Genomic DNA, 26,066 nt, shown 5'->3' with positions numbered 1-26,066 from the left:
CCCACCCCCTTGCCAAATTAGTTTAAACCTCCCCTCTGCAAAAGCTCTAACAAATCTGCCCATGAGGATATTGGTCCCCCTCGGGTTCAGGTGCAACCCGTCACTTTTGAACAGGTCATAGAAGAGATCCCAATGATCCAAGAATCTGAAGCCCTGCCCCTGCACCAGCTTCTCAGCCACGCATTTATCTGCCAAATCATCCTGTTTCTACCCTCAGTGGCGTGTGGCACAGGCAGCAATCCAGCACAGTACAGACCCTTCGGCCCCCAAAGTTGTGGCAAACTTTAACCTACTCTTAGATCAACCTAATGCTTCCTTCCCACATAGTCCTTCATTTTTTCTTTCATTATCGAAGAGTGTCTTGAGTGCCCCTGTTGTATCTGGCTCTACCACTACTCCCGGGCAGTGCATTCCATGCACCCATAAAGAGCTATGTGAAAACCCTACCTCTGATATTTCCTCAAACTTTTCTCCACTAACTTCAAATGGATGTCATCTTGTTAGGGAGTAGTCATAGAGCACTACAGCACAGGAACAGACTCTTCACACGGTGCTGAGCTGTTATTCTGCCTAATTCCATCACCCCGCCCTGGACCATAGCACTCCATACCCCTCTCATTCATTTCCTTATCCAAATTTCTCTTAAATTACTTACCTCCTCGGTAAATAGGGTTAATTATTCGATGTTTTCACTTCCAATGGAGTCTATGTTCCATGACTGAATAAATTTTAAAAATGTCCTCTAATCTGTTTGCCATTCAAGGCAATCATAGTTGGTCTATGAGTTAACTGCGCGTAACAAAAATCAGCTAGAATATTTGAGATAGCTTCAGTTATCTTTTGAGAAACAGAATTCCAAACTTGTGCTTACCTTCAGCATATCCCAGGAGGAATCATAAAGTAAGCAGAAGTTGGAAAGAATCAGCATTACACAATATTGTACTGAACCATTTAAATTAGTAATCAAACTACACAATCTCCATATCCTTCCATTTTCTCATAAATATATGCCTATCTAAGCAACTGTTAAAAGTCCCCATTGTATCTGCCTCTACCACCTCCCCAGGCAGCACTTTCCAGGCACCCACCACTCACTGTTGAAAAACATTTGCTCCTCACTTCTCCTTTGAAAGTACCTCCCTCACCTTAAATACATAGCCATAGACATTTCAGCCCTGGGAAAAAGATAGTGTCTGCCTACACTATCTATGCCTCTCAATCTTATAAGTCACTAACATATCTCTCTTTAGCCTCCGAAGCTCCAGTAAAACAACCCAAGTTCGTCCAGTCTCTCATCAGAGTACATGCCCCCTCATTCACACAACATCCTGGTAAACCTCTTCTGCATCCTCTCCAAAGCCTTGACATTCTTCCCATACTGGGGCAACCAAAGCTATATGCAATACTCCAGATGTGGCTTAGCAGGAGTTTTATAAAGGTGCAACATAACTTCCTGAATTTTGAACACAATGCCTAAACTAATAGCGGTAAGCATGCCATACGCCTTCTTAACCACCCTATCAATCTGTGCAGCCACTTTCAGGGAACTATGAACTTGGACCACAAGATCCCTCTGCTCATCAACACTGTTTGGGGTCTTGCCCTTAACACTGTACTTCTTATCCCCGAGTTCCACTTGCGCGAATTCAACCAACTGCGAATCGAGAAAACCCAGAAGTGCTCTTCCAGCACTTGTTGTTCGAGCATGTACAGACTTTTTTTTCTTGTCATTATTCCCTAAACAATGCAGTATAACAACTATTTTACATGGCACTTACATTGTATTAGGTATTTTAAGTAATCTAGAGATGATTTAAAGTATACGGGAGGATGTGCGTAGGTTATCGCGGATCGGGATCGGAAAAAAAACGGGAGTTCTCTTACTAAGTAAGTCGGAACAGGTACATCCGGTATTATTTAGCGTCAGTTAGTCAAACGTTTGTCTTAGTATATAGCATATATTTTACCTTTCTATGCATATAAAACACTTAAGAAACGTATGTTTCAGCACCGAGTCGGGAGCGGAAGTTCCCGAGTTCAATCCAGTGACAGACCACTCCCGAGCACGCTCTCCATCCCTGCCGGGTTGATGTGAAGGATCAAAAACCCAATAATTAAACCACTGCATTGCTTAGTAATAATTGTAGCTTTCATCGGGGCAGGGCTTTTCGCACTTTATCCTTTAAAATTGTTCCGATCGTTGACCGACTGTAGCCTAACACTTTTCCAATGACCGATGGCGTTTCACCTCTTTCTGATTGCTTTATTATTTCTACTTTATTTTCAATCGTGATCGTGATTATTTTCGAGAACAGAAACACTGCAGATTCAGAGCTCCTCCGCCGAGTCCTGATATCCACCGCACTGAAACAGGTTAAGTAAGGTCTGGGGTTCCGCTGGGTCCTGAGGTCCGCCGCATTAAGACAGGTTGAATAAGGGACTTGAGCATCCACGTTTTTTGGTATCTGCGAGGGTCCCGGAACCAATCCCTCGCGGATAAGGAGGGCTGACTGTACTGTCTCTTTACATTTGATCTCCCAAGGTGCAACATTTCACATTTTGCTGAATTAAACTCCATCTGCCATTTCTTCACCCATACCTGCCTATGATCTATATCCCACTGTATCTTTTGCCAGTCTTTTGTGCTATCCACAACACCGCCAATCTTCATATCATTTGCAAACTTACTAACCCACCCATCTACATTTTCATCTAGGTCATTTATATACATCACAAACAGCAGAGATCCCAGTGCAAATTCCTGCAAAACATCACTATTCACAGACCACCAGCTAGAATAAGTCCCTTTGACCACTACGCTCTATTCTATGAGCAAGCTAGTTCTGAATCTAAACAGCCAATTCACCATGGATCTCATGCCTCTTAATCTCTGGATGAGCCTGCCTTGAGGGACCTTGTCAATCACCATACTAAAATCCATGTAAGCATCCATTACTCTACCTTCATCAATTGCCCTCATTACCTCATTAAAAATCTCAATCAAGTTACTAAAATGCCATGCTGGCTCTCCCTAATTAGGCCATGGTTTTTGAAATACTCGTATATCCCTTCACAAAGAATTCTGTGTAGTAACTTCCTTACCACTGATGTGAGACTCACCAGTCTGCAGTTTCCAGGATTATCCTTGGTTCCCCTCTTGAATTATGGAACAACATTGGCTACTCACCAGTCCTCCAGGACCTCGCCTGTGGCTAGAGAGGCCACGAAGATATTGGTCAAGACCCCAGCAATCTCATCCCTTGCCTCTCTCAATAAACTGGGCTATATTCCATCAAGTTTTGGGGGCATCCACCTTACTGCTCTTTAAGAGGCCCAACAGTATCTCCTCATTTATTTCAAAATGCCCTCGCATATTAATATGTTCAGCACTGATCTTCCTATCCTCCACTTTCTGCTCCTTGGTAAATACCTGAAATAAAGTAATCATTAAGGACCTCATTGACATCCTCCACATCCAAGAAAATGCTCCCTAGTTATCCTCTTGCTCTTAATGCATGTATAGAATGCCTTGGGATTCTCTTTAATCGTACTTGCCAGGGACTTTTCATGGCCCCTGCTGGTCTTCCTAATTTCATTCTTAAGTTCATTCTGGCTTTTATATAACCCTCAAGGGTTCTGTTTGATTCTAGCTTCCTAAGATTTAGATACTTTTCTTTTGTCTTCTTGACTAAATTCATCACTTCTCTCAACGTCCGAGGTTCTATTACATTGCCATCTTTGTCCTTCCTTCTGACTGGACTATAGCTGCTTTGTACTCTGTGCGATTGGTTTTTAAACACATTCCACATTGTCAGAGGTAGACTTGGTCAAAAACAGCTGTTCCCAATTAACTTTCCCAAGTTTCTGCCTAATGCTCTCATAATTTGCCCTTCTCCAGTTTAATACACTCTCATAAGGTCCATACTTACCATTATCTATTGGTATCTTAAAACTTAAACAGTTGTGGTCACTGTTCCCTAACTGCTCACACACTGAAAGGTCTGTCACCTGCCAGGCTTATTACCTAACACCAGATCCAGTTCAGCCCCTCCTCTTATTGGACTATCTAAATATTGATTTAAGAAACCCTCCTGGACAATTTGGTGAATTAGAAATGCACAAAGATTCAGAGAAATCAGGTGGTAATTTTAGTAGTTTACCCAAGGAAAATCTGAACCATAACCCCAAATGATAAGACATTGGAATCAGAGTCAGGTTTATTTTCACTTACTTATATAACAAGAAGATTGTTGCTTTGCAGTGCTACATGACTCTATGAGACATGATGGAAATGGAACGTCAGTTACAGTTAGAACCACATTGCAGAGGATTTAGCTCTACAATCTTTATTTAACTTTGAGAGAGCAGGATATCATTCAAAGATTTAACTTACAGTTTGGTACAAACCAAAATAGCCTACAAGAGAAGTCAGACACTCCTGCTGCAGGCTGGTGAATGCATTTTGCAGTGAAGAGCTGGGCTGAAATAAGCCTCAGCTTCTAATCTGTAGGCTTGCTGCTTTGATCTGAGCAGAGATGGCAGCGGTCGCTTGCAGATAATTTTTTAAATTTGTGCATTTAAAGTAAAAATGTACATTGGAAACATTTCTGCCAATGCAGAGAAGCCCTCAGTGATAAACTTTATAGAAAAATAAGAGACCATGTTTAAACTCTTTCCCAGCATTCACTGATAGATAGTTGACTAATACTGTGATGACTAAATATAAAGATCTTCAAGAAAAACCAAAACCTATAAAGTTCTTCAGAAAAAATCCTAAACCATCGAAGATTCTTATGAGGATCACCTGACACACTAACATCAGAGTACTTGAGGAGGCCAACAAGAAACAGCATCTCCACCACGATAAAGCAATACCAACTCCAAAAAACATACATCAAAGTTGCTGGTGAACACAGCAGGCCAGGCAGCATCTATAGGAAGAAGCGCAGTCGACGTTTCAGGCCGAGACCCTTCGTCAGGACTAACTGAAGGAAGAGTGAGTAAGGGATTTGAAAGCTGGAAGGGGAGGGGGAGATGCAAAATGATAGGAGAAGACAGGAGGGGGAGGGATGGAGCCGAGAGCTGGACAGGTGATAGGCAGAAGGGGATACGAGAGGATCATGGGACAGGAGGTCCAGGAAGAAAGACGGGGGGGGGGTGACCCAGAGGATGGGCAAGAGGTATATTCAGAGGGACAGAGGGAGAAAAAGGAGAGTGAGAGAAAGAATGTGTGCATTAAAAAGAGTAACAGATGGGGTACGAGGGGGAGGTGGGGCCTAGCGGAAGTTAGAGAAGTCAATGTTCATGCCATCAGGTTGGAGGCTACCCATACGGAATATAAGGTGTTGTTCCTCCAACCTGAGTGTAGCTTCATCTTTACAGTAGAGGAGGCCGTGGATAGACATGTCAGAATGGGAATGGGATGTGGAATTAAAATGTGTGGCCACTGGGAGATCCTGCTTTCTCTGGCGGACAGAGCGTAGATGTTCAGCAAAGCGGTCTCCCAGTCTGCGTCGGGTCTCACCAATATATAAAAGGCCACATCAGGAGCACCGGACGCAGTATATCACCCCAGTCGACTCACAGGTGAAGTGATGCCTCACCTGGAAGGACTGTTTGGGGCCCTGAATGGTGGTAAGGGAGGAAGTGTAAGGGCATGTGTAGCACTTGTTCCGCTTACACGGATAAGTGCCAGGAGGGAGATCAGTGGGGAGGGATGGGGGGGACGAATGGACAAGGGAGTTGCGTAGGGAGCGATCCCTGCGGAATGCAGGGGGGGGGAGGGAAAGATATGCTTAGTGGTGGGATCCCGTTGGAGGTGGCGGAAGTTACGGAGAATAATATGTTGGACCCGGAGGCTGGTGGGGTGGTAGGTGAGGACCAGGGGAACCCTATTCCTAGTGGGGTGGTGGGAGGATGGAGTGAGAGCAGATGTACGTGAAATGGGGGAGATGCGTTTAAGAGCAGAGTTGATAGTGGAGGAAGGGAAGCCCCTTTCTTTAAAAAATGAAGACATCTCCCTCGTCCTAGAATGAAAAGCCTCATCCTGAGAGCAGATGCGGCGGAGACGGAGGAATTGCGAGAAGGGGATGGCGTTTTTGCAAGAGACAGGGTGAGAAGAGGAATAGTCCAGATAGCTGTGAGTCAGTAGGCTTATAGTAGACATCAGTGGATAAGCTGTCTCCAGAGACAGAGACAGAAAGATCTAGAAAGGGGAGGGAGGTGTCAGAAATGGACCAGGTAAACTTGAGGGCAGGGTGAAAGTTGGAGGCAAAGTTAATAAAGTCAACGAGTTCTGCATGCGTGCAGGAAGCAGCGCCAATGCAGTCGTCGATGTAGCGAAGGAAAAGTGGGGGACAGATACCAGAATAGGCACGGAACATAGATTGTTCCACAAACCCAACAAAAAGGCAGGCATAGCTAGGACCCATACGGGTGCCCATAGCTACACCTTTAGTTTGGAGGAAATGGGAGGAGCAAAAGGAGAAATTATTAAGAGTAAGGACTAATTCTGCTAGACGGAGCAGAGTGGTGGTAGAGGGGAACTGATTAGGTCTGGAATCCAAAAAGAAGCGTAGAGCTTTGAGACCTTCCTGATGGGGGATGGAAGTATATAGGGACTGGACATCCAAGGTGAAAATAAAGCGGTGGGGGCCAGGGAACTTAAAATCATCGAAAAGTTTAAGAGCGTGAGAAGTGTCACGAACATAGGTCGGAAGGGATTGAACAAGGGGTGATAAAACAGTGTCGAGGTATGCAGAAACGAGTTCGGTGGGGCAGGAGCAAGCTGAGACAATAGGTCGGCCAGGACAGGCAGGTTTGTGGATCTTGGGTAGGAGGTAGAAACGGGAAGTGCGGGGTGTGGGAACTATAAGGTTGGTAGCAGTGGATGGGAGATCCCCTGAGCGGATAAAGTCGTTGATAGTGTGGGAGACAATGGCCTGGTGCTCCTTAGTGGGGTCACGATCGAGGGGTAAATAAGAGGAGGTATCCGCGAGTTGTCGCTGTGCCTCGGCAAGGTAGAGGTCAGTACGCCAGACTACAACAGCACCCCCCTTATCAGCGGGTTTAATAATAATGTTAGGATTAGTGCGGAGGGAGTGGAGAGCAGAGCGTTCCGAAGGAGTGAGGTTGGAATGGGGACAAGGTGCGGTGAAGTCGAGACGGTTGATGTCCCGTCGGCAGTTAGCAATAAAGAGATCCAGAGCAGGCAGAAGACCAGAGCAGGGTGTCCATGAAGAAGAGGAGGGATGAAGACGGGAGAAGGGGTCATCGGTGGGGGTGGAAGAGTCCTTGCCGAAGAAGTAGGCTCAGAGACGGAGACGGCGGAAGAAAAGTTCCGCATCATGGCGAACACGGAACTCGCTGAGGTGTGGGCGAAGGGGGACAAACGTGAGGCCCTTACTGAGAACAGAGCGTTCTGCCTCCGACAGTTGAAGGTCGGAGGGGATGGTAAAGACCCGGCACGGATGAGAGCTGGGATCAGAGGGGGGAGGGGGGAGGCTGGGGGTGTCAATGGAGAGGGGAGGGTTGGGGTGAGAGGAAGATGGAGCCTCTGAGGGCCCAGGAGCTGACGGTGGGATCTGAGGAAGACGGGGCTGCGGAGTGGTGGTGGGGGAAGGGGAGACGGGAGTCACAACAGCAGCACATAAAGACCCGGCCTGGAGTTCAAGGCTGGAGTCGCAGTTGGTGGTTGCGCGATCGCTTTGAATGTCTCCATGGTCGTTGCTGGAGTCCGGGTTTTGAATATGTCCTGAGGTGTTGGAGCCGCCGAGACCAACGGCAGGGGCCGCAACCGAAAGTTCATGCCTGCTAGCGTCAGGGCCGGCAGGCTCTGCAGTCCGTAGATGTAAGATCTTGCAATCTTTGCCTAACATGACAAAGTCAAAGAAACGGCGATTGCAGGCGTGGATCCGACGGAGGATGAAATAGCGGGTAGGACCATTACAGACGGCGAAGAAAGTGTCCCGAAGGTGTGGAAGGGTCTGGGATAGGGACACCAAGTACCTCCTCATGGCGGAGAGCGTCGCCTTCAGAGCTTGACGGGAGAAGCGGCGAGAGGCAGAGTCAATGAAATGTGAGTACCTGGGATCCTCAGAAGGTCCAAATTGAGAGGCTTGGAAACGAATCCTAAAGCCAACTGGAGTAAGTTGGCAACGGAGGCACATTCCAAGAAAGGATACATGGCAGTGATAGCGAGTTTGAGTCAAAGTCTGGTCGAAAAGTTGAAGAGCCGAAGAAATCACAGATGGGGAGCAGTGAGAGATGGTTTCACTGAACTCCCGTCGAAGAGAGGATCTAAACTTCTTCGGTGTAGGCATCACCGGAAGAGGCTTCGCAGTAGTGAATTTAAACGCAAACAACAGGAATTCTGCAGATGCTGGAAATTCAAGCAACATACATCAAAGTTGCTGGTGAACGCAGCAGGCCAGGCAGCATCTATAGGAAGAAGCGCAGTCGACGTTTCAGGCCGAGACCCTTCGTCAGGACTAACTGAAGGAAGAGTGAGTAAGGGATTTGAAAGCTGGAGGGGGAGGGGGAGATGCAAAATGATAGGAGAAGACAGGAGGGGGAGGGATGGAGCCGAGAGCTGGACAGGTGATAGGCAGAAGGGGATACGAGAGGATCATGGGACAGGAGGTCCGGGAAGAAAGACGGGGGGGGGGGGTGACCCAGAGGATGGGCAAGAGGTATATTCAGAGGGACAGAGGGAGAAAAAGGAGAGTGAGAGAAAGAATGTGTGCATTAAAAAGAGTAACAGATGGGGTACGAGGGGGAGGTGGGGCCTAGCGGAAGTTAGAGAAGTCAATGTTCATGCCATCAGGTTGGAGGCTACCCATACGGAATATAAGGTGTTGTTCCTCCAACCTGAGTGTGGCTTCATCTTTACAGTAGAGGAGGCCGTGGATAGACATGTCAGAATGGGAATGGGATGTGGAATTAAAATGTGTGGCCACTGGGAGATCCTGCTTTCTCTGGCAGACAGAGCGTAGATGTTCAGCAAAGCGGTCTCCCAGTCTGCGTCGGGTCTCACCAATATATAAAAGGCCACATCGGGAGCACCGGACGCAGTATATCACCCCAGTCGACTCACAGGTGAAGTGATGCCTCACCTGGAAGGACTGTTTGGGGCCCTGAATGGTGGTAAGGGAGGAAGTGTAAGGGCATGTGTAGCACTTGTTCCGCTTACACGGATAAGTGCCAGGAGGGAGATCAGTGGGGAGGGATGGGGGGGACGAATGGACAAGGGAGTTGTGTAGGGAGCGATCCCTGCGGAATGCAGAGAGAGGGGGGGAGGGAAAGATATGCTTAGTGGTGGGATCCCGTTGGAGGTGGCGGAAGTTACGGAGAATAATATGTTGGACCCGGAGGCTGGTGGGGTGGTAGGTGAGGACCAGGGGAACCCTATTCCTAGTGGGGTGGTGGGAGGATGGAGTGAGAGCAGATGTACGTGAAATGGGGGAGATGCGTTTAAGAGCAGAAAGATAGGTCCTGTCATCCGAGTGCTTAACCTAGGTCTCCCCAAACAGATCCTTTACTCCCAAGTGGTCGAAGGCATAGGAAATGCTTCAAAAGTAACAACAAAATCAACCTGAAGAAATTCAACATTACATCTGAAAAACAGGGAAGATATTGTATTCAATAGATACACCTGGAGGAAGTCTTTTCAAGAGGGAGCTGTGCCACAGAGAACAAGAGGTAGCTGCAATAGGAGACTGAACAACTAGAAGACTCAACCAGTACCACACTCACCACTTACTCATCCCCACAATGCAACAGAATCTGTGGATCCCAGATGGGCCTCTACATAGACCTGAGGACCCACCAATAGACAACCCCTTAGGAGCACATCATACTCCATCATACTCAACTTGAGTGATCGCACTGCTAGAAAGTTCTTCAAATTCAAAGTGATATCTGCAACCATTTCCTTGCTGGTATTGGATTTGAATTTCCGTACCGTGGTGAAAGTGGATGTTAATGTCATGGCTAATAAGGCTCACCAACTCCTCCACTTCCTCAGAAAGCTAAAGAAATTTGGCATGCCCTGTCAACTCTTATCAATTTTTATCGATCTACCATTCTGTCTGGATGCATAACTTCCTGGTATGACAACTGCTCTGCATGTAACTGCAGGAAATTGCAGAGAGTTGTGGACATAGCTCAGTACAGTACACGAACCAACCTCACCTCCGTAGATCCTGTCTATACTTCTCGCTGCCTCAAGAAAACAACCGGCATAATCAAAGACCCCACCCGCCCTCTTTCCTCTCCCATTGGGTAGAAGACACAAAAACCTGAAAGCAGGTACTACCAAGCTCAAAAGCAGCTTCCATCCCACTTATTAGACACTTGAAAATATATCTTGCATGATAAAGTGGACTCTTAGCCTCACAATCTACCTCGTTATAATCTTGCACTTTGTTTACTGCACTGGGCTGTTGGTAACTTTTACACTTTTTTTACCTTATTCAACCTCAATACACTGTGTATTTGATCTGTTTAAACAAGTTGCAAGACAGGCTGTTCACTTTATCTTGGTACAGGTGACATTCATAAACCAACACCAATAATCTATTTAATTCTGCCATTCAAAGCCTTTTTTTGTCAGTCGTTCTCAACTCCCCCCCGCCCCCCACAGTCATAAGCTCCTTGCTAATGTACTATTCTGTCATATAAAAGGGCTCGAGGGGGGAGCAGTCAGGGGAAGATGAATGATTGAATCACGATAACTGTATTGGGTATATCAATAAGCTGACAGAGCAGGCATGAGGCAGTTGAAATTTTATACAGAGAACTGCGATTGTGATAGACTTTGGCAGAAAGGTAATGAAATAGTTCTACTCCGTATGCCTAAAGTAATTGTGGATCCTACCACAGATGGTCACGACAGCTTGGTTTAGTGGGTGAGTGGTGTTAACTGGATCAACAGTCAGAAAGATTTCCAGACCTGCAACAAGGAGACTCCTGCTCTCACTCAGAGGGATATGGTGATCAGATGGAATGGACACTGATCTCAGTAGGGCCCACTATTTTTTTAAAACCTGGTTCTTCAACCAAAGCTTTGGGCGTAATTGATAGAAGAAATGGAGAGCTACGTAAGAGGGAAGGGTTAAATTGATTTTGGAGTGGGTTAGAAGGTCAGCGCCACATCGTGGGCTGAAAAACCTGTACTGTGCTGTAGTGTTTAATGTTCTATAGAGCACCTCAGCACAGAAACCTGCTCTTCGGCCAATCTAGTCTGTGATACTGTAGAACATCTGCCCTTAATAGGCACTTCTTTGGCACATTGTCACTCTGTAAAACAACTTGAGACATTTTACTTCAGTTTTACTAAAAACTTACATTCATGGTATTGGGCCATTAAAAAACTGACCAATATGTCTGTAAATCCACGAGTCCTCTGGAGGCTGAAGGTTGAAACCTGAAGACGGCCTATCCTGCAGTTAGGGCACTGTGCATGGGTTGGTGGGAGGCAGGAAGTGGTCTTGTTTTGCTGTGCTTTGTCGCTTAGTATGTTTTTCTTTGTTGTGATCTGCGTTGTCCTGCCAAGCATGATGGACATGTTTTGTTGTTAACATAAAGGGCAGAGTTTTCTGCATGTTTCGATGTGCATTTGACAAATACACCTGAACTGGAAATAAGAACCTTATATGTTTTAATTAAAGCTGTTTAAGTAGCAAAAATTCATGTGGAAATGTTGTAGTTGTTGAACATCATTATCGTGTTCTATCAGAGAGTGAGGTGCTGATTACATTAACACCAGCTCTGAGAGATGGGGATCTAGGAGAGATCATGCTCCATTATCCCATACAGGAGTTCAGCATGTGCTCTGAAGAAATATCACCAACTGCTTGAAACTCCTCTTTTATATATACAACACCCTGAACAGCGACTGGTTAAGATCTGTTACAGAGCCTTGTGTGAACGAGAAAGGATTTAATTGTGTTTGATAATGTGTAAACCTCAAGACTCACTTCAGTAATTTGCCTTCCAACCATCTGTCATATCTCCATCTACTTCTGTAGTTCTCTTCTCCCACAGACACAGATGTGATCTGTGTCTCCATCTCTCCTCTCTCTCTCTCTCTCTCTCTCTCTCTCTCTCTCTCTCTCTCTCTCTCTCTCTCTCTCTCTCTCTCTCTCTCTCTCTCTCTCTCTCTCTCTCTCTCTCTCTCTCTCTCTCTCTCTCTCTCTCTCTCTCTCTCTCTCTCTCTCTCTCTCTCTCTCTCTCTCTCTCTTCCCTTTCCAGTGTATGTATTACTCTATAACTCTGTAGTTGGGGAGTCTGGAACCAGAGGGCACAGCCTCAAAGTAGAAGGATGTCTCTTTAGAATACATGTGAGGAGGAACTTCTTTACCCAGAGGGTGGTGACTCTGCAGAATTCATTTCCACAGACAGCTATGGGAAACAGAGGTTGATGGGTTTTTGATTTGTAAGGGTGTTAAAGGTTACAGGAAGAAGCCAGGAGAATGGGTTGAGAGGGACGGAACGGAGTTGATGAGCCAAATATCCTAATTCTGCTCCTATGTCTTATTAATGAACCTTTCCTATCCATGTACCTGTCCAACTGTCTTAAATGTTGTTAATGTACGTGCCTCAACCACTTTCTCTGGCAGCTCATTCTATATATGGACCACCCTGTGGATGAAGAAATGTCCCTCAAATACCTTTTATATCTTTCACCTCTCACAAACCAATGCCTTCTGCGTTTAATTTCCCTCCCCTGGGAAAAAGACTGTGTGTATTCCCCTGTCTACACCCCTCATTGTTTTATACACCACATTAGATCATCCCTCGTAGATTCCAAGGAATAAAGACCTCGCCCACCCAACCTCTCTTGAGTCCTGGCAGCATCCTTGAAGATCCTCTCTGTGCTCTTCCCAATTTAGTGATATTTTTCTTGGAACTGGGTGAGCAAAACTGTGCACAGTCTTTCCACGTTTGGCCCCACCAAAGTCTTGTGCAGATGCTCTAAGTGCAGTCTCATCTGTTTATAACACATGGCATCACGCTGTGCTTTATTTCACTGTTAAACCGGGGGTACATTGAAATCTGAGGGTCGCTGCAATAAGTATCACAAAAGACCAGTCCTGCCATCTGTTCAAGAGGGAGCTGCATTACATGAGAGTGACCTCCGCTGTGCCACAGAAAACAAGAGGCATCTGTGAAAGGAGAGACTGAACAACCAAAAAGACCCAACCATTAACTACAGCCACCACTTACTCTTGCCTACACTGCACCAGAGTATGGATTCTAGATCACCTGTGGACCAACCAATAGACCAGCCCTTAGGAGAACATCATACTCAACTCGAGTAATTGCAATACCCTGCAAGTTACTGTGAGGGAATAGTTGCTCACTGAATTCAACACAATGTGTGGTTTCAATTTCTACTCTTGAGATACGAACATTGTACCTAGGCTGTCACATTCAGAGGTGTCACCATTCTGTCAGCCTATAAAGTACATGTTAAGTACACCTGGTAGTCATCGTCGGCATGGTTATCCCTCAAGGTCGAGGATGATGGTCTTCGTTCTGAAGAAGTGGCCCATAGAGCAAAGACGCCTGTGCGTGTATTTGTTTAATGTGTACTTGATGTTGCACTCCAAAAAGCACACGATACTTCACAAATCAACCAACTGATTCCAATGGCATGGAAACCACGATGATTGGAGCTGATGGATTTGTTGCAGCCTTCATCCGCCTTCACAGCAGTTGAGTTTGAAGTAACTTCGTCCGCCTGTTCCACCGTTGAGGTCTTGGTTGGATTGTTCTTCTTCAGGGACCTTGACCTTACCGCCATGGGTGACCCTACCAGGAGCGTAGCTCCAGACGGCATTGCTCTCGAGATCACAGGACCACACAAGCTTCTCCACCATGACAAGGTGACAATCCATGGAGAAATACTAGTTGGTAGTACTGGTAGTACTAATTGAAGAAAAGGGTCAATCTCCCTCATTTCTAACCATTATTTATTCCACAGCTAAAAAAAAAACCTCTGAAGGAAATCAGGCAACTCCAGTTGAAGGTTCTCAAGCCAAAATGTCGAATGTCCATTTCCCTTCACAGATGCTGACTAACCCATTGATTTCCTCCAGCAGTTTGTGAGCACCAAGGTGAAGGACAGATTCTACACCCTATTATAAGACTATAGAATGGACTTCTAGTGTGTTCAAATGGATTCTTAACCTCAGAATCTACCTCGTCATGGTCTTGTACATTAACCATTTTACCTGCACTGCACCTTCTCTGTAATTGTAACACTTCATTCTACAATCTGTTACTTCGTTCCCTACTTCTAGTGAAATCATAAGTATGGATGACATGCAAAACAAATTTTTTCACTGTACCTCAGTACATGTGACAATAATAAACCAATTAGCAATTTCTAATTATTTGCCCAGCCCTAGTTAAACTAACAAACTACAATCATTTGGTAAACAGCACACATTAGCAGTGACTCAGGCTACGTCCACACTACGCCAGATAATTTTGAAAACAAAGCGTTTTCTCTTCGTTTTGACCCTCCATCCACATTGAAACGGCATTTTCTTCCCCTGAAAACGGAGCTTTTCTAAAACACTCTCTACAGTGTGTAATTTTGAAAACGATTGTTGCGCGTTATAGTGTGGATGGGGAAAACAGAGATATTTAAAAACGCTGTCATGACAACACCACCACAACAATGCTTTTTCTGCTTCTGCTTGGTACTACGCAAGCACTGCCGGACGGCTGTTATAAGGTGCAGTCGGTGTAAACGGCGCGAGAGTTAAATTGTAAAGTGAGCTTTTTTGACTAGATCCCCTAAATTGATTTGATTGAGTCTCTCTTTAAAAATATTAATGTCAGAAATACTGTGCAGGTCTGGCAGCAGAAGATTCCACTCTCTTGTTGATCTTGGGTAGGGGATGGCTTCATGTGTGTGTTGTTTACTTTATTATCTACATTAATAGCTTGTTTGGAGTTCTCCACGTTCTCCACTACTTTGCTGACTTTGTAGTCGTTTGTAACTCGCAGGAACAGCTCAACTTCATTGTCTGTCTAAACGAAGAAATCTGGTCTGCTTTTTCCAGTGGAGGTTTTCTTTGTATTCCTCAAAGACATTGTTGAAAATTTTCTTTGGCTGTTGTTGTTGGTACTCTAGTTTTTGACCAATGGAAATAGCACAATGCCGCCGCAGAAATGTAAATATTATACTGTTTCCTCTTCGCTTGTTTTCTGTAGATGTGTCTGCGCATGCCCAGTAGGAGTAGATTCGCACAAATATCCATTTTAATGTGGACAGAGATATTTTGAAAAACTCCTAGTGTGGACTCCTGTCGTTTTTACTCGAAACCGGCGTTTTCAAAATTATCCGGTCTAGTGTGGACGTAGCCTCAGAGTCAGATTAATTTATTTATCACATGTGCATCAAAACAGAATGCATTGTTTGCATTAACAACCAACATTGACTGAGGATGTGCTGGGGGCTGCCCGCAAATGTCGCCACACATTTCAGTGCCAACACAGCATGCCCACCATGTTCAATACAACAACATTCTAATCTTCTGGCACAACTGAAAAGCTAGTTAAAATCTCCACTGTCAGCTTCCACCTTTTACCTGACTGGGAGAGATTTAATCTGGGCCTATGGTTTATCCATTTTTAAAGATACTGTACCTCTTCATATTTCTCTTTACTGATGTTTAGTTAATGCCGTACTGTATTTCACAAGGGTTCATCTAACTAGAGTGCTAGCATCATCCTTGCTGTAAAGACAGCCACAAAACGAACGTTAACCTCATTCACACCCCAGACATCTACATGTCTTTCTTGTCCTATATAAACTCTTCATTTCCCTTAAATTTTATGTTGCACTCTATGCACTTAAAAGCCATTTTTTAATTTTCTTAATTCCACCCCTGTGCTTTATGCTAAAACTCTCATTGCCTTGTTAAACCCTCTATGCACTTAGCAAGCTCTAGATATGGTGGTCTTGCCCTTTCTCTTTGTGAGAATGTTTGCTTCAAACCTCTTGATTCCCCTGCCATTGCTCCAAGAATGATTTCTTATCAAAGCAGCTGTTTCCAGTCCATTTCTACTAAATCCAATCTCAAAATAGTAATGCTATCATTATCCTGATTTAAATATGTTGCTCCTATTTTATCTTGGTTCTTTTCCAGAAAGCATGTACTGTCAGGTTAAAGGAAATAGTTTATTATTATCACATGTACCGATACAGTGAAAAGCTTGTCTTGCCTACTGTTTATACAGATCAAATAATTTCACAGTTCATTGAGGTAGAACAATGCAAAACAATAACAATGCAGAATAAAGTGTAAAAGCTGCAAAGAAAGTGCAGTGCAGGTAAGCAATAAAGTACAAGTTCATAACAAGGTAGATTGTGAGGTTAAATCCATCTTATTGTTTAAGAGGTCTGGTTAAGAGTCTGATGTCAGTGGGATAGAAGCTGTCCTTGAATCTGGTGGTATGGCTTTCAAGCGTTTGTATCTTCTACCCATTATGCACTAAGACTCAAGGTCAGTTTCTATCTTGCTGTTGTCAGATTCTTGACTGCTAAAAATGAATGCTTGATCTTCTAATTTACTATATTATGGCCCTTGAACTTTATTTGTCTAACTGCACATCACTTTCCCTGTAACTGCAACAATATATTCTGTGTTGTTTTAATTTTACTACCTGTGTCCTTATGTCTGGAATGATTCATCTGGATCACACAGACAGTTATTCACTGTATCTCGGTACGTGTGACAATAATACAATTCCACTAAATCTATATTTTTTGTTACATTTTGTAATTTTGAAATGTGTTGCAGTGACTCCGGGAGAGGGAGCAGCCTTCTAGACAGAGTTATAGCAGACAGACGAAACCTGAACACCATCACTCTGCCTGATTTCAGCGATCCTGAGACAGGTAAAAACCGTCTTTTGTCTTCCATCTGAATCAGCCACACATGAGCAAGTCACTAATCTGAGAGTTCACTCCAACATACTCATGTGTTTCCTCTACAGTTGGTGTATTGGCATGAGGTAACAGGAGGCAAACAGGTCCACACTGACAATTAAACAGGGTACAGCCTCCCATAGTAAGCCATAAAATAACATCACTGAAGTTAAACAGATGGGTTCAGCACTTAAAGTAACATTTGCACTGATTTTAATGCATTTAAAATTCTTTTTTTTGTTTTTAAATTCCTTCGAATGTGGAGAGATCTTGATGTGTGCCACTCAAGAATTACTTAATGAAATTATCCTGAAAATAACAGCACAGGCTTTTCGATGTGACTGTTTACACTTGACACAAGCCTCCTCTCACCAGCTTATCCGTCTGTTCCTCTCTCCCTCATGTTTTCATACTGTGTTGATTTGGATTGCACAGACACGGCTATAACCTGGGTCCCAATTGCTGAGACTTTTTACTTAAGTGAAGCTTTATTTTTCAGGTTGGATGCCAGTAATGGAAAGTGGACCTAACAACCCCTGCAGTAAAAGGGAAAATTTATAAGCATTTTAGGTGCAAAGTTTAAGTATTTTAATAGACTATTAAATACATGTGTTTTAAGGGGCCACCATGTTAATAAACCAAGTAATCTTACAAAATTTGCTGCTCTTTATGGCACCACTTGAAGACCATTCAGCCCACTGTCCTTGTGCTAGCCCATACAGAACTACTAAGAAGTTTTCCACCTTCTTTCTCTTTCCCCACAACTCTGCAGATGTTTCTTTTTTGACAAAATAATCATTTACACTTTGAAAGTTACCACTGAATCTGCTTCTGCTGCTTCACCTTCTGTCAGTTCAGCTGGAACCTGTTGCTGGACTGTTCTGGTAAATAACTCTCTGAAACAACATTATAGCTCGCATTCCCATTTTCTCCTCATCTGCTTTACCCTCACTCTGCCAATGTCACAGCTGTGTTAAGATGTGATCCACTTGTGACTGGCAATCCTTGCTTATATCACCAAAGTGACTGCATTCCCATTGGTACCTAAGCAGAAGAACATTTTGAATAGGTTTGCATTGTGAGAGGTGTGATAATGTCACATTTCACCCCAGTCTTCTTCAACTTTTGCATGCTTTCAAGAAGCGTTCACTTGAGAATATTGATCATTATAGAGCATAATACAGGTATACAAAATTATGAGGGGTATACAGGACCTTGGAAAAAGTATTCAGTCACAAGCCTTTGTCTGCAAAAATGAGTGTTACAACTAAGGATTTTGATCAATTTAACTGAGAAATTTTATTTATGTATTACATACTCCACAATAGAGCCCAAAAAGCAGGGAAAATTGTAAAGCATTAAAAACTAAAAGTTCAAAAACTGAAATATCAGCAGTTCAAAAGTGTTCGTCACCTTTTGCTTAGTACTTAATTGAAGCTCCTCTCACAGCTATTACAGCAGGTAGTCTTTTTAGATAAGTCTCTATTAGCTTTGCACAATGTGATGGAGCAAGATTTGCCCATTCCTCCTTGCAAAATTGCTCAAGCTGTGCCAGGTTAGTTAGAGAGTGGTGGTGGACAGCAATTTTTAGGTCTTGCCAGAGGTGTTCAACCAGGCTAAGTTTAGAACTCTGTCTGAGCCACTGAAGGACATCAGTTTCTCCACTTGAAGCCTCTCCATGGTTGCGCTGTCAGTGTGCTTTGGGTCGTCCTGCTGAAAGACGAACTTCCGCCCCTGATTAAGCTCTCCGACAGAGGCTACCAGGTTTTTATCCAGGCTCTTCTGTATTTAGCAGCATTCATCTTCCCATCAATCCTCCCAGTTTCCACTCCTTGCTGCTGAAAAGCATCCCCCATGTCATGATGCTACTTCCACCATACTTTAGGGATGGTGTTACCTGGTTGATGCACAGTATTAGATTTATGCTACACATACCACTTAGTGTTGAGGCCAAAGAGTTCCACTTTAGTCTCAGCCAACCACAAGACCTTTTTCCATATCTTTACAGTATCTTGTAAGTGATGCTTTGCAATGTTTATACAGGCAAGGATATTCTTTTTCAGCCAGAGCTTCTACCTTGCCACTTTTCCATAAATATCCTTTTTCTGCAAGGCCTTTGAGATTGAAGAGCCATGAACTTCATCTCCAGTTGCAGCCACCGACTTCTACAGCTCAGTCAGAGAGACTGTTGGCATCACAATAGCCTCTCTTACAAGTGCCATTCTTCTCCGGCGGCTAAGTTTGAGGGGCAGCCTGATGTAGGCAGTGCAGCTGTGATTTCATCTTTATTTCACTTTTTCGTGATGGACTGCACTAAGCTCCAAAGTACAGTATGTTCAATGCCTTTGAGATGGTCTTGTACCCTTCACAAGATATGTGCTTCTCTATTATTACTTCCCTGACTTGTGGAGTAAAGGGAATTACAGAGGCATGAGAAAGGAGCTGGCCATAATTGATTGGAAGGGGATACTAGCATGGATGATGGCGAGAGAGCAGCTATTGTTGGAGTTTCTGGGAGTTTTGGAAGGCATGGTACAAATACATCCCAAAGGATAAGTATTCTAAAGGCAGGATAACGCAACTGTTGCTGACAAGATAAGTCAAAGCCAACATAAAAATCAAAGAGCGCATATAATAGAGCAAAAATTAGTCAGAGGTTGGAAGATTGGGAAGTTCTTAAAAACCAACAGAAGGCAGCTAAAAAAGTCAAAAAAGAGAGAAAAATTTAAATACAAATATAAGCTAGCCAACAATTTTAAAAAGCATACCAAAAGTCTCTACAGATATATAAAGTTTAAAAGAGAAGTGAGAGTGGATGTCGACTGTTGGAAAATGATGATGGAGAGGTAGTAACGGGGAACAAGGAAATGATGGATGAACTGAATAAGTATTCTTCATCCGTCTTCATTGTGGAAGACACTAGCAATATCTCAGTAGGTCGAGAGTGTCAGGAGCTGACAAATCTGCTGGAATTCTTTGAAGAAATAATAAGCAGGATAGACAAAGGAGAATCAGTGGATGTTGTGTACTTGGATTTTTAGAAGGTCTTTGACAAGGTGCAGCACATGAGATCACTTAACAAGTCCTCTTCTCTCCTTTCCTTTCTGAGCCTCAGAGCCAGAGACCTTCTTGTTGCGGCTTCTCCCTCGTAGGTCATCCTCCCCCACCTCGCCACAACAGTATCCAAAGCAGTATACTTATTACTGATGGGAATGACCACGGGGGTACTCTGCACTGGCTGCGCTTAATGTGAAAAAGTCTAAGGAGCTGGTAGGAGACCTGAGGAGAGCTAAGGTGCTGGTGATCCCTGTTTCCATCCAGGGGGTCAGTGTGGACATTGTGGAGGATTACAAATACCTGGGAATACGAATTGACAATAAACTGAACTGGTCAAAGAGCACTGAGGCTGTCTACAAGAAGGGTCAGAGCCGTCTCTATTTCCTGAGGAGACTGAGGTCTTTTAACATCTGCCGGACGATGCTGAGGATGTTCTATGAGTCTGTGGTGGCCAGTGCTATCATGTTTGCTGTTGTGTGCTGGGGCAGCAGGCTGAGGGTGGCAGACACCAACAGAATCAACAAACTCATTGGTAAGGCCAGTGATGTTGTGGGGATGGAACTGGACTCTCTCACGGTGGTGTCTGAAAAGAGGATGCTGTCTAAGTTGCATGCCATCTTTATCAATGTCTCCCATCCACTACATAATGTACTGGGTGGGCACAGGAGTACATTTAGCCAGAGACTCATTCCACCGAGATGCAACACAGAGCGTCATAGGAAGTCATTCCTGCCTATGGCCATCAAACTTTACAACTCCTCCCTTGGAGGGTCAGACACCCTGAGCCAATAGGCTGGTCCTGGACTTATTTCATAATTTACTGGCATAATTTACATATTACTATTTAACTATTTATGGTTCTATTACTATTTATTATTTATGGAGCAACTGTACCGGAAACCAATTTCCCCCGGGATCAATAAAGTATGACTATGACTATGACTAGATTAAGTTTCACTTATTGATCAAACGTACATTGAAATATACAGTGAAATGCGTCATTTGCCTTATCAGCCAACTCGACCTAAGAATGTGCTGAGGGCAGCCAACAAGTGTCACCACAGATTCTGGCACCAAAATCGCATGCCCACAATGTTCAGAGGAATAACGCAACACAACAGCAGGAACAAAGCAGCAAAAACAAACCCCTTTACTCTCTCCCACCCACCCACCCATTCATACATACACAGTCTTCCAACCCCAGTTCAGGCCTGCAGACCTCCAGCCTCCAGTGGACCCGCAGAGAGTGGGCCTCCAAGTTTCCCAGTGGACTATTATACTCGTACATCTGAAGTTTCGGCCCAGTCTTCCACTTCCAATCGACCTTCAAGCTTCAATCTTCGGTGTCGACCCCAGGCCTAGCCGATGACAGGATACCAAGCTCCAGGCCTCAAACTCCGGACTCATCTAGAAGGTCACCAGCCCTGCCCACATGGATATCCAGTTCCAGCACTTGCTGACATGGGGGTCTCACTGGCATGAGAGAGGTGGGGGTCCACCAGCTGTCATCCTCACTGACCTCGTCCACTGCACTTGCCAGTCGGACATCCACAGATGTCCTTCATCACAGATCCACGTCGCTACCCTTCAAGCACGGAGAGCGGAGCAAAGACTTTGACTCCAGATGCCCTTCATCACATGTCCACACTGCTGGCCTTTCACCACAGGCCTAGAGTGCAGCCTGACCTGTAAATCTTACACAAACTTGTCCCTCAATATCTCCTTGTCCTTACACCCTAACCTTACCCCTACCTCTTCTCTCTGACCCCAAACCCATCACTATAAACTTATAATGAACTAAGTTTGAGCCATGATCGCGTAGCGACCTCAGCTCGGTGCCCTCTTGACCTGAAGTTCCCATCTCGAGACAGATCCCCAGTCTCTACAGTTCCTCTTCCCCCAATGGCTATTATCCTTTGGTGAATGTATACAATTGGTAAATTGGTTTATTATTTTCACATGTAATATTATTATTATATTACTAAAATAGCATGTATTATTGTCACAGGTTCCAGAGGACTGGAAAACTGCAAATGTCACCCCACTCTTCAAGAAGGAGAATAGTAGAAAGGAAATTATAGGCCAGCTAGTCTGACCTCAGAGGTTGGGAAGATATTGGAGTCGATTGTTAAGGATGTGGTTTGGGGGTACTTGGAGGCACGTGATAAAATTGACCAAAGACAGCATAGTTTCCTTAAGGGAAAATTTTGCCTCACAAATGTATTGGAATTCTTTGAAGAAATAACAGGCAGGATAGACAAAGGAGAATCAGTGGATGTTGTGTACTTGGATTTTCAGAAGGCCTTTGACAAGGTGCCGCACATAGCACTGCATAACAAGGTAAGTGCCCATGGTATTACAGGCAAGATACTAGTACAGATTGGCTGACTGGCGGGAGGCAAAGAGTAGGAATAAAGGGAGTCTTTTCTGGTTGGCTTCTATTGACTAGTGAAGTTCAGCAGAAGTTGGTATTGGGACACTTCTTTGACATGGATGACAGAATTGATGGTTTTCTGGTCAATTTTATGGATGATATAGATAGGTAGAGGTGGAGGTAGTGTTAAGGAAGCAGGGAGGCTGCAGAAGGACTTAGACAGATTAGGAGAATGGGCAAAAAAGTGGCAGATGGAATACAGTGCTAGGATATATATGGTCATGCACTTTGGTAGAAGGAATAAAAGCATATACTATTTTCTAAACAGGGAGAAAATTCAAAAATCAAAGGTGCAAAGGTATTTGGGAATCCTTGTGCAGAATTCCCCAAAGGTTAATTTGCAAGTTGAGTCAGTAATGAGGAAGGCAATTGCAATATTAGCACTTATATTGAGAGGACTAGAATATAGTCATAGTCATACTTTATTAATCCTGGGGGAAATTGGTTTCCGTTACAGTTGCTCCATAAATAATAAATAGTAATAGAACCATAAATAGTTAAATAGTAATATGTAAATTATGCCAGTAAATTATGAAATAAGTCCAGGGCCAGCCTATTGGCTCAAGATGTCTGACCCTCCAAGGGAGGAGTTGTAAAGTTTGGTGGCCACAGGCAGGAATAACTTCCTATGATGCTCAGTGCTGCATCTCGGTGGAATGAGTCTCTGGCTGAATGTACTCCTGTGCCCACCCAGTACATTATGTAGTGGATGGGAGACATTGACCAAGATGGCATGCAACTTAGACAGCATCCTCTTTTCAGACACCACTGTGAGAGAGTCCAGTTCCATCCCCACAACATCACTGGCCTTACCAATGAGTTTGTTGATTCTGTTGGTGTCTGCCACCCTCAGCCTGCTGCCCCAGCACACAACAGCAAACATATAGCACTGGCCACCACAGACTCGTAGAACATCCTCAGCATCGTCCGGCAGATGTTAAGGGACCTCAGTCTCCTCAGGAAATAGAGACAGCTCTGACCCTTCTTGTAGACAGCCTCAGTGTTCTTTGACCAGTCCAGTTTATTGTCAATTCGTATCCCCAGGTATTTGTAATCCTCCACCATGTCCACACTGACCCCCTGGATGGAAACAGGGGTCACCGGTACCTTAGCTCTCCTCAGGTCTACCACCAGCTCCTTAGTCTTTTTCACATTAAGCTGCAGATAATTCTGCTCACACCATGTGACAAAGTTTCCTACCGTAGCCCTGTACTCAGCCTCATCTCCCTTGCTGATGCATCCAACTATGGCAGAGTCATCTGAAAACTTCTGAAGATGACAAGACTCCGTGCAGTAGTTGAAGTCCGAGGTGTAAATGGTGAAGAGAAAGGGAGACAAGACAGTCCCCTGTGGAGCCCCAGTGCTGCTGATCACTCTGTCGGACACACAGTGTTGCAAGCACACGTACTGTGGTCTGCCAGTCAGGTAATCAAGAATCCATGATACCAGGGAGGTATCCACCTGCATCGCTGTCAGCTTCTCCCCCAGCAGAGCAGGGCGGATGGTGTTGAACGCACTGGAGAAGTCAAAAAACATGACCCTCACAGTGCTCACTGGCTTGTCCAGGTGGGTGTAGACACGGTTCAGCAGGAAGACGATGGCATCCTCAACTCTTAGTTGGGGCTGGTAGGCGAACTGGAGGGGATCTAAGTGTGGCCTGACCACAGGCCGGAGCAGCTCCAGTTTCTCCAGTATCTTCATGATGTGGGAGGTCAATGCCACCAGTCTGTAGTCATTGAGACCGCTGGGGCGCGGCGTCTTCGGCACAGGGACGAGGCAGGACATCTTCCACAATACAGGAACCCTCCAGAGCCTCAGGCTCAGGTTGAATACATGGCGAAGTACTCCACATAGCTGAGGGGCACAGGCTTTGAGCACCCTGGTACTGACACCATCCAGTCCTGCAGCCTTGCTTGGGTTGAGACGTTTCAGCTGTCTTCTCACTTGTAGAGCTGTGAAGCCCACCGTGGTGGTTTCGTGTGGGGAAGGGGTATAGTCATGAGAGCAGGGTGGGGGACTGTGAGGAGGGGTAGGAGGGGAGAGTGGAATATGTATTGGTTGGGGGCTGACAACAGATGGCTCATGTGTGGGATGGGCAGGGGCCACACTGTCAAATCTGTTAAAGAACAGGTGAAAGCAAGGACGTAATGCTGAGGCTTTATAAGGCACTGATGAGGCTTCACTGGGAGCATTGCAAGCAGTTTTTAGCCCCTTATTTAAGAAAAGATGTGCTGACATTAGAGTGAGTTCAGGGGAGATTCATGAGAATGATTCCGGAAATAAAAGGCTTATCATATGAGGAACGATTGATAGCTCTGGGCTTTTACTCACTAGAATTTAGAAGAATGAAAGGGTTTCTCATTGAAACCTATTGAATAGTGAAAGGCCTAGATAGGGTGGAAGTAAAAGGGATGTTTCCTATGGTGGGAGAGTCTAGGACCAGAGGGCACTGCCTCAGAATAGAGGGATGTCAATTTAGAATGGAGATGAGGATGAATTTCTTTATCCAAAGGGTGGTGAATCTGTGGAATTCATTGCCACAGGCAGCTGTAGAGGCCAGTACATTGAGTGTATTTAAGGCGGAAATTGACAGTTTCTTGATTAGTCAGGGTATGAAAGGTTATGGGGAGAAGGCAGGAGAATGGGTTGAGAGGGAAATGGCGAAGAAGACTTGATGGACTGGATGGCTTAATTCTGGTCCTATATCTTATAGTCTTATGGTCTAACTGAACAACAGTGAAAAACCTGTCTTGCATAACATTCATACAGATCAATTCATTACAGTGGTGCATTGAGATGGTACAAGATCAAATAATAACAGAGTGCAAGATAAAGTGTTACAGTTGCAGAGAAGATTGCAGGGTCATAAGGAGGGAGGTTGTCACTGGGGAAGTCGAAGGCCCAATGTCTTAGAAACCAAGTCCACCAGAGGCCTAGAGAAGGCCTGTCCTGGGGTTAGAGGTTTGCCTGTGTGGGTAGGTGAGAGGGAATGGGGCTTGCTTTGCTGTTATTCTGTTGTTGTTGTTGCTTGTGTTGTTCTGCTGAACATTGCGGACATGCGATGTTAATGCTCGAATGTGTGGCAACATGTGCAGGCTACCCCAGCACTTCCTTAGGTTGTATTGGTTGTTAATGCAAATGTTGCATTTCACTGTATGATTTGATCTATATCTGATGAATAAGTGAATCTGAATCTCTGAGTCCAATTTCCCATATTAGGGCATTGTTCAATGGTCTTGTAACAGCAGAATAGAAGCCGGTCTTGAGCCTGGTGATATGTGTATCCAGCTTTTGCATCTTCTACCTAATGGGATGGGGAAAAGGGAGGATGTCCAGGATATTTGATTATGCTGGCTACTTTACCAAGGCAGCGAGACATAAATGTCAGGAGGATAAGGAGCACTTCTACAGAACCACAGAGAAAGGCAAATGTTGTTTCCAATGCAACATGAATAGAAAATGATGGAAATGTTCAGCAGGTCAGATAGTATCTGTGGAGGAAGAAGCAATAGTTCTTGTTTCTTCTTGCCGTTCATGTTTCTGAAGTGTTATCTCTGTTTTTCTCTCCACAGATACTATCTTACCTGTGGAGTATTTCTAGCATTTTCTGTTTACAATTTCAGAATT

General features: G+C 44.6%; 1 protein-coding gene across 3 annotated transcripts in view; it reads left to right on the top strand.

Moving 5' to 3' along the window:
- The window catches only part of ttc7b (tetratricopeptide repeat domain 7B), a 477,499-nt gene that overhangs the window by 286,629 nt on the left and 164,804 nt on the right, over window positions 1-26,066 (top strand). For all 3 annotated transcript variants that reach the window (XM_063045085.1, XM_063045099.1, XM_063045092.1), the window contains one exon: window positions 16,821-16,918. In XM_063045085.1, the coding sequence (XP_062901155.1) occupies window positions 16,821-16,918 (98 nt within the window). The remainder of the gene's footprint in view (window positions 1-16,820; window positions 16,919-26,066) is intronic.

The sequence above is a fragment of the Mobula hypostoma genome, chromosome 1 (genome assembly GCF_963921235.1).
Source record: "Mobula hypostoma chromosome 1, sMobHyp1.1, whole genome shotgun sequence".
Lineage (NCBI taxonomy): Eukaryota > Metazoa > Chordata > Chondrichthyes > Myliobatiformes > Myliobatidae > Mobula > Mobula hypostoma.
Note: the sequence above shows the minus strand (reverse complement) of the source record. Positions and strands in the feature narration are given on the sequence as shown.